General features: G+C 34.1%; 1 protein-coding gene and 1 long non-coding RNA gene across 13 annotated transcripts in view; one reads left to right on the plus strand and one right to left on the minus strand.

Moving 5' to 3' along the window:
• LOC125254758 overlaps nt 1-9,058 on the plus strand; it is a 188,974-nt gene extending 179,916 nt beyond the window's left edge. For all 12 annotated transcript variants that reach the window (XM_048169551.1, XM_048169561.1, XM_048169552.1 and 9 more), the window contains 6 exons: nt 2,081-2,254; nt 5,431-5,604; nt 6,351-6,524; nt 7,226-7,387; nt 8,010-8,158; nt 8,772-9,058. In XM_048169551.1, the coding sequence (XP_048025508.1) occupies nt 2,081-2,254; nt 5,431-5,604; nt 6,351-6,524; nt 7,226-7,387; nt 8,010-8,158; nt 8,772-8,818 (880 nt within the window). In that variant the 3' untranslated portion in view covers nt 8,819-9,058. The remainder of the gene's footprint in view (nt 1-2,080; nt 2,255-5,430; nt 5,605-6,350; nt 6,525-7,225; nt 7,388-8,009; nt 8,159-8,771) is intronic.
• A 3,685-nt stretch (nt 9,059-12,743) lies between these two features.
• Nucleotides 12,744-14,069, minus strand: LOC125254368. Its single transcript, XR_007181647.1, has 2 exons — nt 13,883-14,069; nt 12,744-12,867 (listed from the first exon to the last, which is right to left on the minus strand). It is a non-coding gene; the product is annotated as an uncharacterized LOC125254368 (long non-coding RNA).
• Between the last annotated feature and the right edge of the window lie 1,191 nt (nt 14,070-15,260).

Raw genomic sequence — 15,260 nt, forward strand, 5'->3', positions numbered from 1 at the left:
GCAACTGAGTGCGGCACGGGACAAGATTTGATGGGAAGAAGTGCGGGTTGCAGGAGAATAAAATGATTCATGAGACATCCTCAAATAGAAGTATCTAAAAATAAAATATCTAAAAACAAATAAATTATTATTCATCTATTGCAAAAAAGCAACAAGAACAACTAAAATAAAATAAAAATCTATTTACAAATGCAAGAATAGACAATTTATTTTTAACAGGTTTTTGCAGCATTGAGCAAAGTAGCCAATCACAGACATATCTGTTGATTTCTTTTACACAATGACCAATCAGATGTATTTAAGTTAGAATCCACTCACTGCTCAAAACTCTGTAGTTTTTGTTCATTGCTGGATTTCCACTCGCTCATAAGTCCTCTCAATATAACAAACAAAGTGTAGACATTATAAAAGATTTTTTGTGCAGTCAGTGAACTTCACTGATTATAACAGAGTGGGGGTGCTTCTCAATATCCCTCCTCGTTCCTCGCTCCTTCGTCCTCCATCCTATGACCGGAAACCGATCAAACTCAGCCATCTTGAAGGTCTTCTCAATTCTCTAATTGCACCGTGAGGAGGCGAGGATCGAGGAGTGAGGAAGCTTCCCGTCGAGGAGTCATGAGCGAAAGTCTTTGCGGAAGTCTTTCTCGTCGAAAAAGCTTTTTAGTGATTAGAAAGGAAGTGATCTTTACATGCATTCTGCCATGCCACACCATGCACACTTTAGCCTATGATTGCTGAAATTAACAATGGTTTGTGAATGTTGATGCTTTAATTACAAATATTCTATCGAGAGCGTTTATGCTATGATGTTGTGGCAAGGAGACACGTAACTTGAAACTATTTAATGGAAATTGAACGTAGTGATCTATGTAAGCTTTTATGTGTGAATGTTGCAGGTGGGAGCCGGAAAAGGTTATATATGTTTTTATAGGAGCAGGACAGAATCTGGTGGGAGGGGCTGGGAGCGGGACTGTAAAATCTTTCCCGAGCAGGTGTCTAGTCTAAACCTATGACTTGAGCTGCAACACAATTTAGTGCCTGTTCCAGAACAAAGCAAATTGTGATGTACCAATTGTTTGGCCACCGATCTTTATCAGCTGGTATTTATCTTAATTCCACCCTCTTGATTTAGAGGATATAATCAGCCCTGATCATCAGCTGTTTTTAAACTATAAGCTGATGGCCGATAGCATGTAAAATCACTTTTATTGGCCAATACCAATATTTTATTTTATTTTTATTTTTTTTTCACCATGCCTGGAGAAATCAAGAATTCTGCAATAGTTCAGACAGGCCTCGTAGTCAAGCTCTGCTATCAGCTGACATCAGCTGATTGAAAAAATTCTAACTCCACCCATATCAGATGATCTGATTCCTATGCACTTAATTGGCAACTCTTAAACAGAGCGCGTTACTTAAACACATCTTCTGTCTGCCTGCTTGGCTGCTTCCACTAAACACTGCTTTGCAACCCACCTCCTCCCTAAACTTGTGTTTAACTTAATTAATGTCATTCTGTTGTCATCGATGCATGCTCTGTTCTCAGTTGGGGGATTTTTGCTGCTCTCCCGGTTTAAAACATTTGAGGTTGTCCCCAGAAGCTGCTGCTGTTCCCTCTTTTAGCTTTTCATGGAGCTCATGAAAAGGACAGGGAATTTAGAACCGAGCCACACCGCCAAATGTAACTTCTGCAAAATATGCCAATAAAAGATGACTAAAAAGTTTATCTATTGTATTTTTGGCTTAAGTGGTCCTGACTGAAGTATACAAATTTAGGCTGCAATTGATTTGACAGAAAATATGAATAGAATCTTAAGTGCAGAATGATCATCAATATTATTGATCTGATTTGGTAGTAGAGACAGACTGTAAAAATATGGCACCCAAATTATGATATTGACACAGAAGAACCGCTTATGACGTTGATTTGAAATTGTGTCAACTTTTTTGCATCTTGAAATAACATTTCCTAACTTATTGACATTTCTAAAATGGAAAATGCTGAGAGAATTATAATTATTTACAAATTTTAGTTTGATCATTATAGATCTGATTGATTGTATTTTCTCTGTGTCTTCAGTCTGTGTGGATGCAGTTTTACAGAGAAACAGTGTTACACCCTGACTTCGGCTCTATTTCCAAACCTTTCACACCTGAGAGAGCTGAACCTCAGTGGGAACCAACTAAAAAATACTGGAGCAAAGAACATATCTGCTGTACTGAAAGATTCACGCTGTCATCTGGAGAGATTGAGGTGAGGAACATTTACATACAAGAATCAAAATGCTTAAAATTACTTGAACACTTTATACTTGTCCTCTTATTTTTTTGTGAAAAAATATTCTCTTTGGTATTTCGTGATCTGGTGAAATAAATGACAGGGCTGTACATAAACTTCATTTTAACTAGAGCTGCACCGATCCGCCTTTTTCGCTTCCGATACCGATACCGATACCTGGGATTCAGTATTGTCCCATTTTGTCATTTTGTCCCGATCCGATCCGATATTCAAGTAATAAGAAAAGTGCTAAATTACCTAATAAACTGTATGCCTCACATAGGGCTTTGATGGTCGGCATGACAACCGCGCCACCGCGGTCATGGAGTGTCACCGGCGGTAATGTGGCGTGTATATAATATATAATCTCAAAGGTCGCGTTAACCGAACATTTTCCGTCATTAATTGAATTTTTTTTAGCAGTGAGGGAAAAAATCTGCAGCCTGTCCGTCATTTTGACAGATTACTGAGGCTGATGTAGCTTTTAACTGTAATTCACACCACTGTCCAGTAGGTGGTGAGTGTGCTCCAGTGTGGCAGCAGAGCGCGAGAGAATAAAATGAAAACATGCGTTTGATTACGCACACCCAGTTTGAACATTTTATTATTATATTGTAATACTTATGCTTACATAAATAAGTTTCTAATCCGTTTTGTTTTAAAGAATTTGTTTTATTTTTCTTGCTGCTGACTATAAGTTTATGGTCAACGAATGGCTTTTCTGAGGTATACGTGACATTGTTTACAACACTGATTGAACTGACGTGATACAGATTTCGGTAATCTACTGCAACTTTCAACATATTTTTTGATTTTCATTCATGTTTATTTCCTTCTGTAAAGTAGTAAAGAGGAAGAGATGATTGCGTTCACTCGCGATCCTCAAAAAGTGTTGAGATGAGATGAAAGATGAAAACTGAAAAGTGACGCAGACTTTAACTTTTTTTTCATAATACTTTCTTTTCATAATATAAATAAATGCATAGCCTAGGCCTATTTGTTTATCCTATAAGTTTGTGAATAAATATGAAAATGTGGACGAAGAAGCTATTAAATGTCTTATAATTAAAATATAAAAATTAAAATGATGCAGCAACATATGATAGATAGGACAGAACAAAAAATGCTATTAACAATCTTTCATTGCCCAAAAGTATTATAATATGAATGGAATTTAATATGACCATACAGAGCGGCACAAAGCGCTTATGCGCATCCCGTGTGCAGAATGATGCGCTTGAAGCATCATGGAGTCACAGCGCTCCGCAGTGAAAAGTTCAAAGCACAAAGAGAAGATATATTGATGCGTATTGTATTACCGGTATCTTGATGAAGTATAATAATAGAAACATTGATTCATCTTGGAGAGAGTTTCATTGTGTTGACTGTCATAACCGAACGCGTCACGCAGTCTGAATGCTGAATGGAGAATGACTGACAGCCGCAGCAGAGGGAGGCATTTACGTTAACTTTAATTTAACGACTTAAATATTTATATGTACCTCAAATTAAACTATGGAATGGCTTCAGAACACTTGGAATATAGTGCACAGAAACTTTATGGTGCTTTTTAATGTTTTTGTGCCTTTTGTGGAGCTTAACAATAACAGAATAGTACATGCACAGTATCGGATTTGGATCGGTCCCGTCCGGCCGATATCCGATCCGGCAAAAATGGCAGTATCGGAGCCGATACCGATCTGAATATCGGATGCATCCCTAATTTTAACATACAAAGGTTGCTTATAATCAATAATGAAAATAATGAATTTGATTATCGATTAGTCTTGTCTGTGCACAAAAATCACCCGCCTATCACATCGCTTTACAGTAGGGAATAACCCATTTCTTTGGACCCGTATGGAAAACTGCAGAGAACACAGAGAGCTGCTGTAGGAAAGGTGCACGAGTCACGACTCATCTGAAACATAAGAATGCTTTGTGTCAAGCGCTCCTGCATAAGCATTTAGTGTATCTTGCCTTGTGCAGGTGGATGCTTGGAAGCACATGGCACTGATGAAGGGTTGAACCTGAAAACGTTTTGCTGCACATTGCACTTCCACTTCTAAACTTCAGTCTGTTTGTGACTTCTGTTTAATAAATTAATGTGAGCTTTTTGGCCTATATTTTGATGTGTGTGGATCCCCATTTTTCGTTCTTTTGTTTTTGATTTGTTTTTGATCCACACACCTGAAAATTATACATTTTTAAGAATTAATATTTAGATTTTTCATCTGATTAAAAATATTAAAATGTTTTTTTTTTACACAATTATCAATCATCAAAATAACTCTTAGTTGCAGCCCTACTTATAGGCCCTAATTATACACAAGTATAAAACGCCTGTTACAACAACTATAAATAGTGCAGTTTATCATGCTTGCTATGTATGTATGTATGTTAATCGTTATAATTCCATTGTTTCCTGTTACCTATACTCCATATTTCTGAACTTTATGGGATATCATAAAAGGTCTCTAACATTGTTTTGGCAAAGTTTCTGTAAACAAACTAAAATTGAAAGTGCAATATGGCTTTTGTTCTCTTATCAAATTGCAAAAGATTGTGATTCAATTAAATATGTATATAGCCTGCTTGAACTGTGAAATGTGCTCTTTGTTGACATGATGAGCTTGTGATCCGGTGTTTTCCTCATCTCAGAACTGCTCATATCACAGTGAATGAATGCAGTGAACTCCATCTCTGTGAATTTATTGTGCATTTAGGAATGTAGCGAGCACAAGTTATACATTATTTTCACATTCACATAATTTCCAACATTTCTGTGGGCAGATTATTACAGTATTTCACTAGATTTGTGATAAATCTGAAGAATTTAAAGAATCTGTGATTCAGTTCTCTTTAACCTTTATTTAACGAACATAAGAAAGGATTTTTAATGTTTTCACTGACTAGCTTAATTGTACTTGGTAAATATAAACAAATTATGATTTTGATTAGGAAGGTATTCATAATATTTTTGCTTTTTTCAGCATATATGTCTCAGTGTACAGCCCTGAATGATGATCTCTCTTCCTCTGAATGTCTTTTTTGTTTTGTTTGTTTACGGAGAGGATGAGTCTTTACAGAATAAAGAGTTATCTTATTTTCTTCTTGTCTTTTTTTCTTGCTCTTTCTTTCTCATAATGTAGGTTAAGAGGTTGTGATATGACAGATAAAGGTTGTTCTGCTGTGGCTTCAGCTCTGAGATCAAACCCGTCACACCTGAGAGAGCTGGACCTGAGCGGGAATAAACCAGGAGACTCTGGATTTAAAGACCTCAGTGATCTACTGATGAACCCACAATGCAAACTGGAAAATCTACAGTTAGTATCATTATATTTTACAGCAGTTACAGTGATTAAAGTTTACTGTTTAGTTAAAGACAACAGAGTTTAGGTTACATTGTTTATACTGTATCATTTCACCTGAACTACAACTGCATTTCCCTATTGGTCAAACTTAATTTTATATGCCTAACTAACAAGTAATTGCATTAAATTAAATTTTATTTTACTAATTATCATTGTACTAATTGTGTACATGTTGTTCTGTAGAAATGTTATGCTATTCATATCTGCAACAGTTTCCAGCATACAGTACTGTGACAGTGTTAAAGTCAATGTGAACTATACACTCTATGACAGATTAATGCCTACTGTATCTATTTAACTCTTTACTGTCAGCATTTTTGATCATTTTCACAAAAGTTTCATGGTCCCCAGAATATTGTGTTGGATGAATATCTGAACATACAATAAATCAAAATAAAGAACAGATCCTCTACTTTTAAAGAAACGACAGCAAAATCATTTGATTCTACTGTAGCTTCATATATTTTTATTTTATATGCAGATTAATGTTTGATGATCATGTTGTTGTTGTTTTGTTTTTTTTGTATGTGATGAAAAAAACAATTGCTTGTTTCTGCTGCTTCTTTCATAATAGAGATTCTGTCCTCTTCCTTTCTGTAAAACAGTGAAAACATGGATTGCTGGAAAATTCTGAGGGAAAATAGAGGAGAATAAGATGACATCATAGATCTGAGTCATTGTTTTTTGTGTTTCTTCAGATTGTGTAAATGCAATATTAAAGAGAAGCAGTGTGTCTTCCTGACTTCAGCTCTGAGATCAAACCCGTCACACCTGAGAAAGCTGAACTTCAGTGGGAATCAAATAGAAAACAAAGGAGTGGAGATCTTATGTGAAGTACTGAAGGATTCACGCTGTAAACTGGAGAGATTGAGGTCAGTAATCTTCACAATACAAGAATCAAAATGCTTAAAATCACTTCTATATAGAACAATTCATCCAAATCACTTTCACTCAATATCTCATGAAGAGCCTGAGTTTACGTTATCTGTATGGAAAATAATTTTTACCTAGTGATGTGTTTTAAAAAGCAGATGAAAGCAGGGTCTTAAATTGACACCCACCAAGTACCAAGCGCAGGTCAGTTTTGGCCATATGGCAGGTGATGATTTCATAATCAATTAGCTTTATATGGGCACTCCGTCAGTCAGTAACTTCACAGTCTTGAAAAATGTACAAGTATGATAAGATGATTTCAGCCACAAAAAAAGACAATAATGTGTAATTTAATTAGCTGATATTTGTAATTAAATATTAATAGACCAGATGTGAAGAATGTGTGAAACATTTTCCAAACAGCTTCTTTATTCTGCAGCACTTTATCTTTTTGAAGAATGACAGAATTAAAAGATAGTCTTGAATATTTAGTGTAGCTTATATGAGCAAATCAAGCAACTGTGAATTTTCTTGTGAGATTTGATATTGATGTAAAATTCATGTATGTGAATTTCTCTGACACTGAAAGTCTCTCATCACGGATTCCTATTGAGATGACTGATTTTTGCGGCAAAATTGTGCTGAGGGAAAGGCAAACATGAAAGTAAAAATATTGTTGTGTCTGTTTGTCTCTTTCTAGTCTAAATGAGTGTGGCATCACAGATGTTTCTTCTTTAACTCAGTCTTTGACAAACACAAAAGCACTGCAGTTTTTAAAAGAGCTTGATCTGAGTAAAAATAACATTGGATCCTCCAGGCAGAAGCTCATTGACCTGATACAAGACTCAAGCTGTAACCTGAGGTGAGGAAACATCCTTTTGTTGCAACAGGTGCATAAGCGCATGTTATCTTAGCATAGTGTAAAAACAATAGTTTATCACATTAATATCATGTTTTTATTCAATATAATGCCAGTAAAATGTTTAAAATAACTCCCTTCTGTGATCTGATGTGGGATATTATTTCAGAATGAACATACTAAACTGTTTGTTTGTTTGTTTTTGTTTTGTGAAATCCCAAAAATGCAGTAAGTTTTGTGTGATGGGTAGGTTTAGGGGTAGGGTTAGTGTAGGGGAGAGAATATACAGTTTTTACAGAATAAAAACACACTGTGTGTGTGTGTGTGTGTGTGTGTGTGTGTGTGTGTGTGTGTGTGTGTGTGTGTGTGTGTGTGAATGACCGTGTTCATCAGTCACCACAGAAGACCATTTTTGACCTAGGAAAATCCTGAAATATTGTTTGGAAATGTTTGCCCAGGAGAAAGTGTGTATGCCAAATGATGTCAAATCAGTAACTAATCTGTTTACAGGAATTGAATGTTAGTTACAGTCTATTACAGTTTGTACTTAATTGAAATATAATAATTAATTTGGAACTTGTTCCACTGAACACTGATTATTTTCTCTTCTGTTTCCTCCTCACAGCCTAGAGGAAGAAGGCTGGATTAGCTGGAACACTGCTGCAAACGTGTTCAGTAGCATTGGTGGATTGTTTACTTGGTCTAAAGCCCAGGAGGATCCTGTGAAATCAGCAGCACAAGAAAAGCCACCATCGGATGAAAGATCCTCAGAAGGTTCTTGCTATAATACTGTAATAAATGAATACCGTATGTGTGTGATGGTAATTTTAGCGAGATGCTGCTGAAAAGCAATTTATAAATAAACAGCTGTTATGAATTCAAGCTGTTTATACCTGTATTGTACAGTACATTTAAACAGCTTCAGAGAGCATTGCTTTAACTAATGTACAGTTTATTATACTTTTGTATGGTGGCCGAGAGAGCTCAACGCGCTGCAAATAAAGAAAACATCTTCATCAGTTTGACAACACATGCGCTGCAAACTCCACAACACTTACAAATAGTGAAACGCGCTGCAAATAAAGAAAACGTGGAGTTTGCAGCGCATGTGTTGTCAAACTGATGATGTTTTCTTTATTTGCAGCGCGTTTGTCTATTTGTAAGTGTTGTGGAGTTTGCAGCGCATATGTGTTGTCAAACTGATGAAGATGTTTTCTTTATTTGCAGCGCGTTGAGCTCTCTCGGCCACCGTACTTTTGTGTATTAAAAAGGAGCAGTCTTACAAATTAAATAATGCAGCATTAATAGAAACATACACACATTGTGAGTAATGTTGAATGGATATTGTTGATTTAGTGTTCATACAAGATATTTTGCTTTTTTACAGGTAAATTAGAAGAGGACGATACGCAGGAATATGAGTTTCCAGTATAAGACCTTCTTCATAATGATGTTGGGATTAAACTCATCCATGATGAAGGAATTAAAACATTGCTAATTGTAATTGTCAGATTTAGCAATTAAATATATTAAATGATATAAACAGTTTAAAACTAAAATGACATCATTGTGTGATACATGCAAAGATTTAAATCAGTCCTATCTGTCATATGTATATATTTCTTTGTATAATTATTTTACTTTGATCTGTTTTACAATTATATTCCTCTTACATGATATATACAGAAAAATTATTTTTATTGATATTTTTTTTTTTTTATGAAACTCAGTCTCAATGTGCCCATCATGTGCCCATAATTCACTGCATTTTAAATATCTTTCGCATTCACCAGTCTAGATATGTCCAGTGCTTTTTTTGCCGTTGTATTTTATTATGTCTTTACATGTTATGTAAATATACAAGTAAAAACTTGATTATTTTATTTACTTTGAAAAGTGAATCAGTTCAGTTGGCCTAGCCTTAATTTTAGTGTAACTGGTGTTAAGATGCAACAGCAGCTACAGAGAGATTCTGCAGTTTCTCAAGTTCACCACTAGAGGTCATCACAATATCATGTGAAGAATAAGTAATGATTTTATCATGTCACCAGCCCAAACCTTTAGTAAAAACAGTGCTGTACAGCTATTATTTTTCTTCCTTTATAAAATATGATTTAAAATTTTCGCTGGAAGATACATTTTTATATTTTTATATAAATGACCGTGCTGTCGATCTTGTTGACAATTTTTTTGTGTTGTATTGTTAATGTTTTATTCACAAAAACAAATTTCATGATTTTGCCTAGATTTTATGTCTTGCTGAGATTATGCTTGTTGTTAAATCTCTTAAACTCATTGATAATAATAACAAGTTTTTTAAGACCTATGGTGATATTTTCTGCAATTAAAACAAAAAAAAACAAAAAAAAAAAACAGTGCTGTACAGCTCTGTGTGTGATTGCTTTTCCTGCTGTGATCCATTATTCCACTCTGAACTCCACTATATTTCCTGATCATCACCACTGCTGAGACTTTCCCAGCTGCAGTGAGTAATGGATTGTAATTATTATTAGAATGAATTACAATTATTACACAGGAATCACTTATTATGCAGGTGAATTAGATACCTTACATTTAATCTTCCAACATTTGAATTGTCCAGGAGGCCAGAGGTCAGTATAATAAATAGTATACAGTATAAAAAGCCAATTATACACACATTCAGCAGCTAATGTAAATATTTCAATATTTCCTCACATTAACAAATTGCTCGTTAGTTGTTTCATTCACACTCTTCCTTTCATTTTAATTTCGAATCAAATGTTGTGAAGTCTTTAAAGTAGAGGGTATGGAAGCTTGTTTCTGCCACTAAATAAAAAAATTAAAAAGGTTATTGCAACTTTTTATCTTGCAATTCTGAGAAGAAAAAAAGAATAATAATGGGCCCAAATAATAATAAACTTGCAGTTCTAACTTTTCTCATAATTGCTTGTTTATATCACAATTCTGACAATATCATTCACAACTCTGACTTTATAATTTACATTTCTGACTTTGTAACTCGCAATTGAGTTTATATCTTGCAATTCTGAGGAAAAAAGTCAAAATTGTGAGACATAAACTCGCAACTATGAGGAAAAAAGTCACAATTACCTTTTTAAAAAAAAATTTATTCCATGGCAGAAACAAGCTTCCATAAAAGGGACAAATAGTGATATAAGAGAAGAGAGAGCTTTTGTACAGTAACTGGAATACTTTTACAAAGCTTTGCATTCTCTTACATTAGAACTGAAATATATTTTTTCCCCCCTCATATTATATTTTTACTTAAAGTTTCTTGGGTAAACGCAACAGTTTTGTACACACGTACATCTGAAACTGCTAGACGTATCTGCTGTGTTCAATCATCTGATAGATGTCTTTAAGATGTCATTTTTGCATAGATTATAAATCATAAACATCTTAAAGATATTTTATAAACATCTATTTGACATCTGACAGGAATTCATCCTTTAGACGTATCGCAGTTGAGCAAACACTCAAAAAAAAAAAAAAAAAAAAAAAAAAAAAAAAAAGTCTCCCAGATGTAAACGCACATCAGATAGACGTCTCTGAGATGTAGGTGTACTATGGGGTAAATATAAAAGCATTGAAATATAGTTTTTCCTCCCATCTAATTTTTTTTCCATCACCATATCCCCATATGATTATTCAAATAATATAAAAATAGCATTTCTCACAATATGAGACGAATAAAACATCAATAGTACAAACTGAAATAGCATCAGTTTTTGGTAGTGAACATTTACCAACAAGTATTAAAGAAATACTCTCCTTTATGAAAGACAGTAAATTAATTAATTGTGATACATTTTGAATGGGGAAGTACAGTTAAGATTTGTAAACCAATGATTTCAATCAATGAAGAAAATTTTATTCAGGAGCAGAAGTCAGCTCAACTCTTTAAGGCTAAAGAGACATCTGCAAACACACAACTCTTCCTCAATGTGAAGTTTCATCCAACAAGTCTGTCTTTTACCAGAACAGAAGAAACATGAAAAGACTTTAACGCAATTAGAAGTATAATTTTTATTTATTATTTTTCATTATTCTTTGTAAATTTGAATTCTAACTTTTGTTGTAAACTTATTGGAATGTGTTTATGTGCATCAAATAACTTACATCAGAGTAAGGGAGTCAAAAACTACTCAAATCATGCACACACTATTTATTTTAATCTTCTATTACTCCATAAAAAGAAATCTAAATATAAATGGAACAAAGTACAATAATCATAATAAAGCATAATGATTTTAATAATATTGTGAAGTAAAATCTTATATGTTACATCCAATGTTATAATTATGATTTGTTTTGGGTATGGTGTTTTTTCCCCCTCCCCTTCTTTTTTTCTCTGTCTTTACTTTCGTTTTCAGCAGGGCGACGCGGGTACCTGATTGGTCTATTCATCTGTCAATCATCGAGACGCTTGGTGACGACCAGAGCCATAGAGAGACAGAGTTGCGACAACGGAAGCGCTTGATCGTCACGTGATTCGTGTAGCCTTCAGATAGTTCCAGGAAGTGCTTCGGCGGCAATTCAAAAAGATAGGGTTAGAGAGACAGAACCGTGATTTTTGGTAATTTGTAGTCAATAAATGCATCGGTTTACAATATTTATGTAATACACCGACATGTGAATGTAGCATGTGTTTGTAGTTACAGCAATGTTGTTTTTAAAAGATAAAAACCTGCTAATATTTGAGGATTAGTGTTGTCAACCAGCGTTGCCTGCCTTGTTAACATATTTCTGGCTAACATTACCTTGTTTAAAGATCGCGTTGCAGTTGTTTTGAAGTATTTTTATGTTTTTAAACTTGTATGTTAGTTCAGGGCAATCAAGTCATGTTCACTATGGTTTTACAGGGACAGGAGACCTGCAGGTGACAGGTTGTCTTAAAAAACCCATTGCAAATAAGTGAAATGTAAAATTTAATTAAGTGAAATTTAATTAATCTTAATGTTAACAATTCTTATGCACCCCATTCACTTATTATATATACATTCATACACAATATATTCAATTCTAAAATAAAACATTATACACACATTGACTTCTGCACTGATTTAGTGCAATGGATTTATACATTTATAATAAACTGCATGTCAAGCATTTCATCTGTCCTTTCCTACATGTTCTTGTTGTCTCCCCGCTATGGTTTGCAGTGTTGCATGAGGATGATCCAGTCACTCAGAGAAAGCAGTATGAATGCATGGTTTCCCCACTGACACGGAAAGGAGAAAGTTATGTTCTAGTCAGCAGGAGCAATCTAAATAGAACTAAAGATTGTGCGCCAAGTTGTGTGTTAATCATATATAGGTTGTATCTGCCTTTTTTCACAAAAACCAACACTGGGAACTTTTATGTTTATTAAAGGTTTATTAAAAATAAGGAGCAAGGAAAAGCTTGCAAAATCCAGGGAGCAGAGACTGGCGGTGACAGCATCATTGCATGGAGTCTTCAGGATCTGAATCCCCTTTGTGCTTGTATTGAAAGCAAGATAAAAGGAAACAAAATGGGAGAAATTAAATACAGTAGTAGTATATAATATACAGTTTTGGTATTTAGTATGATTTCCCATTTAGCCTAGTGTAATATATATATATATATATATATATATATATATATATATATATATATATATATATATATATATATATATATATATTTATTTTTTATTTTTTTTGCTGCTTTTAAGCATTGTTTTTTTTAATCTCACTTATAAACTTCCCTCTCCCCATCAATCCAAAAATAGACACATAATAGACAGACAACAGAATCACAATACATTCTCGAATATAAATTCTAAAATAAGGATTTTTTTTCTTTATTACCAGGTGAAAAAAAATACTATAGTAATTTATAGTAAATACCATAGTGTTTTTGAACCATACTATAGTAAAGTACTTGAATTAATTTGTTGTGGTAATTCTATAGTTGCTGTGATAATAGAACAACTATAGTAATATAAACAAATTAAGTTACCCAATACTGTACTAAGTTTTCTACAACTTTAGGGTATATTATACTACAATAAAAAACTACAGTAAAACAGTACTGCAGTAAAAAACTAAAGTATACTACAGTATTTATTACAGTTTATCAGTTCACTATATTGCAGTATGCTGTAGCATTCATTAACAACGTGTTGTAAATACTATAATATAGTATACTACAATTTACTATAGTATGGTTCAAAAACACTATACTATTTACTATAGTTTTTTTTCACCTGGGTTGTACATTTAATATGGAATAAGGATATTCTCATTTTACCACTTTCACCCACCACAAGCCCCAAAGTTATATTTAACCCCGTTTAGAATCCCTTTTCTGTAATTACACAACGATGAATGAATTGTTTTAATCTATTATCTAATCTACTATCCCCTGGAACTATTTATTTAGTGAGCAATATCAGCTAGCATGCTTTAATACACAAGTTAATTTGATTCAGATGTACTGATACTATAAAATCTTATAATTTAAACGGCTTACCTTTTAAAAGTACATCACAAACGGTCTGTTCTGCTGTAACTCTACGGCGCGGCTGCTACTTCCGGGAACTATTGAGAGGTTCCACGAGCCGCCATTGCTGTAAAAAACCGTTCCATTGGAGTCTATGGAGTTGTCGCAACTCTCTCTCTCTATGGCTCTGGTGACGACCAGAGGTGACGACGGTGACGACAACGCATGGCTTCACCAATGAGGGCGCGCCATGTGATTTATAATGAGCGCATCTGCGTCATAGGATCTGCGTAAGAAACACTAGTTTAGTGCCACGTGCTACCTTTTGTATTTTTGGTTTGTAGTAAAGAGTAGTTTATTTAGGGCATCTTTTACGCTTATGATTTTTAAAATAGCCAAAAAGGGGCAAAATATTTTTAGCAAAAACGATGATCAGTGATGCACATTTACTTTGATATTATGGCAGTCACTGCTGGATTCGGTGGTCAAACGATCCATTGTCCAGTTTGATTAAATTCAGTGATAATAGCTTACTGTACATCCACACGGAGGTGTTGATTTGAATTGTTTAAAACAATTGCAATACTATTTGGAAATTAATGAATCAACTCTATTCTAAAAACTTTATCTGAGAAACATTTTATAGCTACAATTTTGTTTTTATGGATATTTTGATTTATTTATTTATATATACATTTATATTTATATATATTTATTTATTTTATATATTCATTCTAAAAGGATACTGGATGATTTTTAGCATTGTAATGTGTATGGCACAAATGGCATTTATAGTCCGTATCTAATATTTTCCCATGTCTTGTATCTTTGACAGTGTTAACCATGGTGTCATGTGGATGGGAATATGCATGGAAATGATATGCAGATGAGGTTATGCATAGTAAAACTAGACCTTGTATAAGCTCCATATATGATGATTTCAGGATGGAGGAGATGTGTGTACACACTATGTTTTTGTACACACAAAAAGATTTATAAAGGCCATACACACGTTCAGCACCCGTCATTCTCACCTGAGCTTACGCACACCTGCATCATATGTTGGGTCAGAGGTCATGATGTCAGCTCAAGTGAGAATTGATGAATGCAGAAGTGCGCTCCAGTATATGACAAAATTGATAAAAATATTTAATCAGTATAAACAGCTATTTTGAATAATTAAGGACACATTATGGACCCTGATGGTGTTACAGCTTCTATCAGCAGCTAACCAACCAAACACTGATATGATGATGGAAACCATCTGTTGGACAGGCTGTAAACCCGTGACCCTTGAACTCTGAAACATCATATTACACTCTTCTGATGGGTGCTTTTCAAACTTGCAGTATTTAAACAATATGTAGGAAGCTATTATTTTTGTAATGTGACAAACAACCATGATATG

The sequence above is a fragment of the Megalobrama amblycephala genome, linkage group LG19 (assembly GCF_018812025.1).
Source record: "Megalobrama amblycephala isolate DHTTF-2021 linkage group LG19, ASM1881202v1, whole genome shotgun sequence".
Classification (NCBI taxonomy): Eukaryota; Metazoa; Chordata; class Actinopteri; order Cypriniformes; family Xenocyprididae; genus Megalobrama; species Megalobrama amblycephala.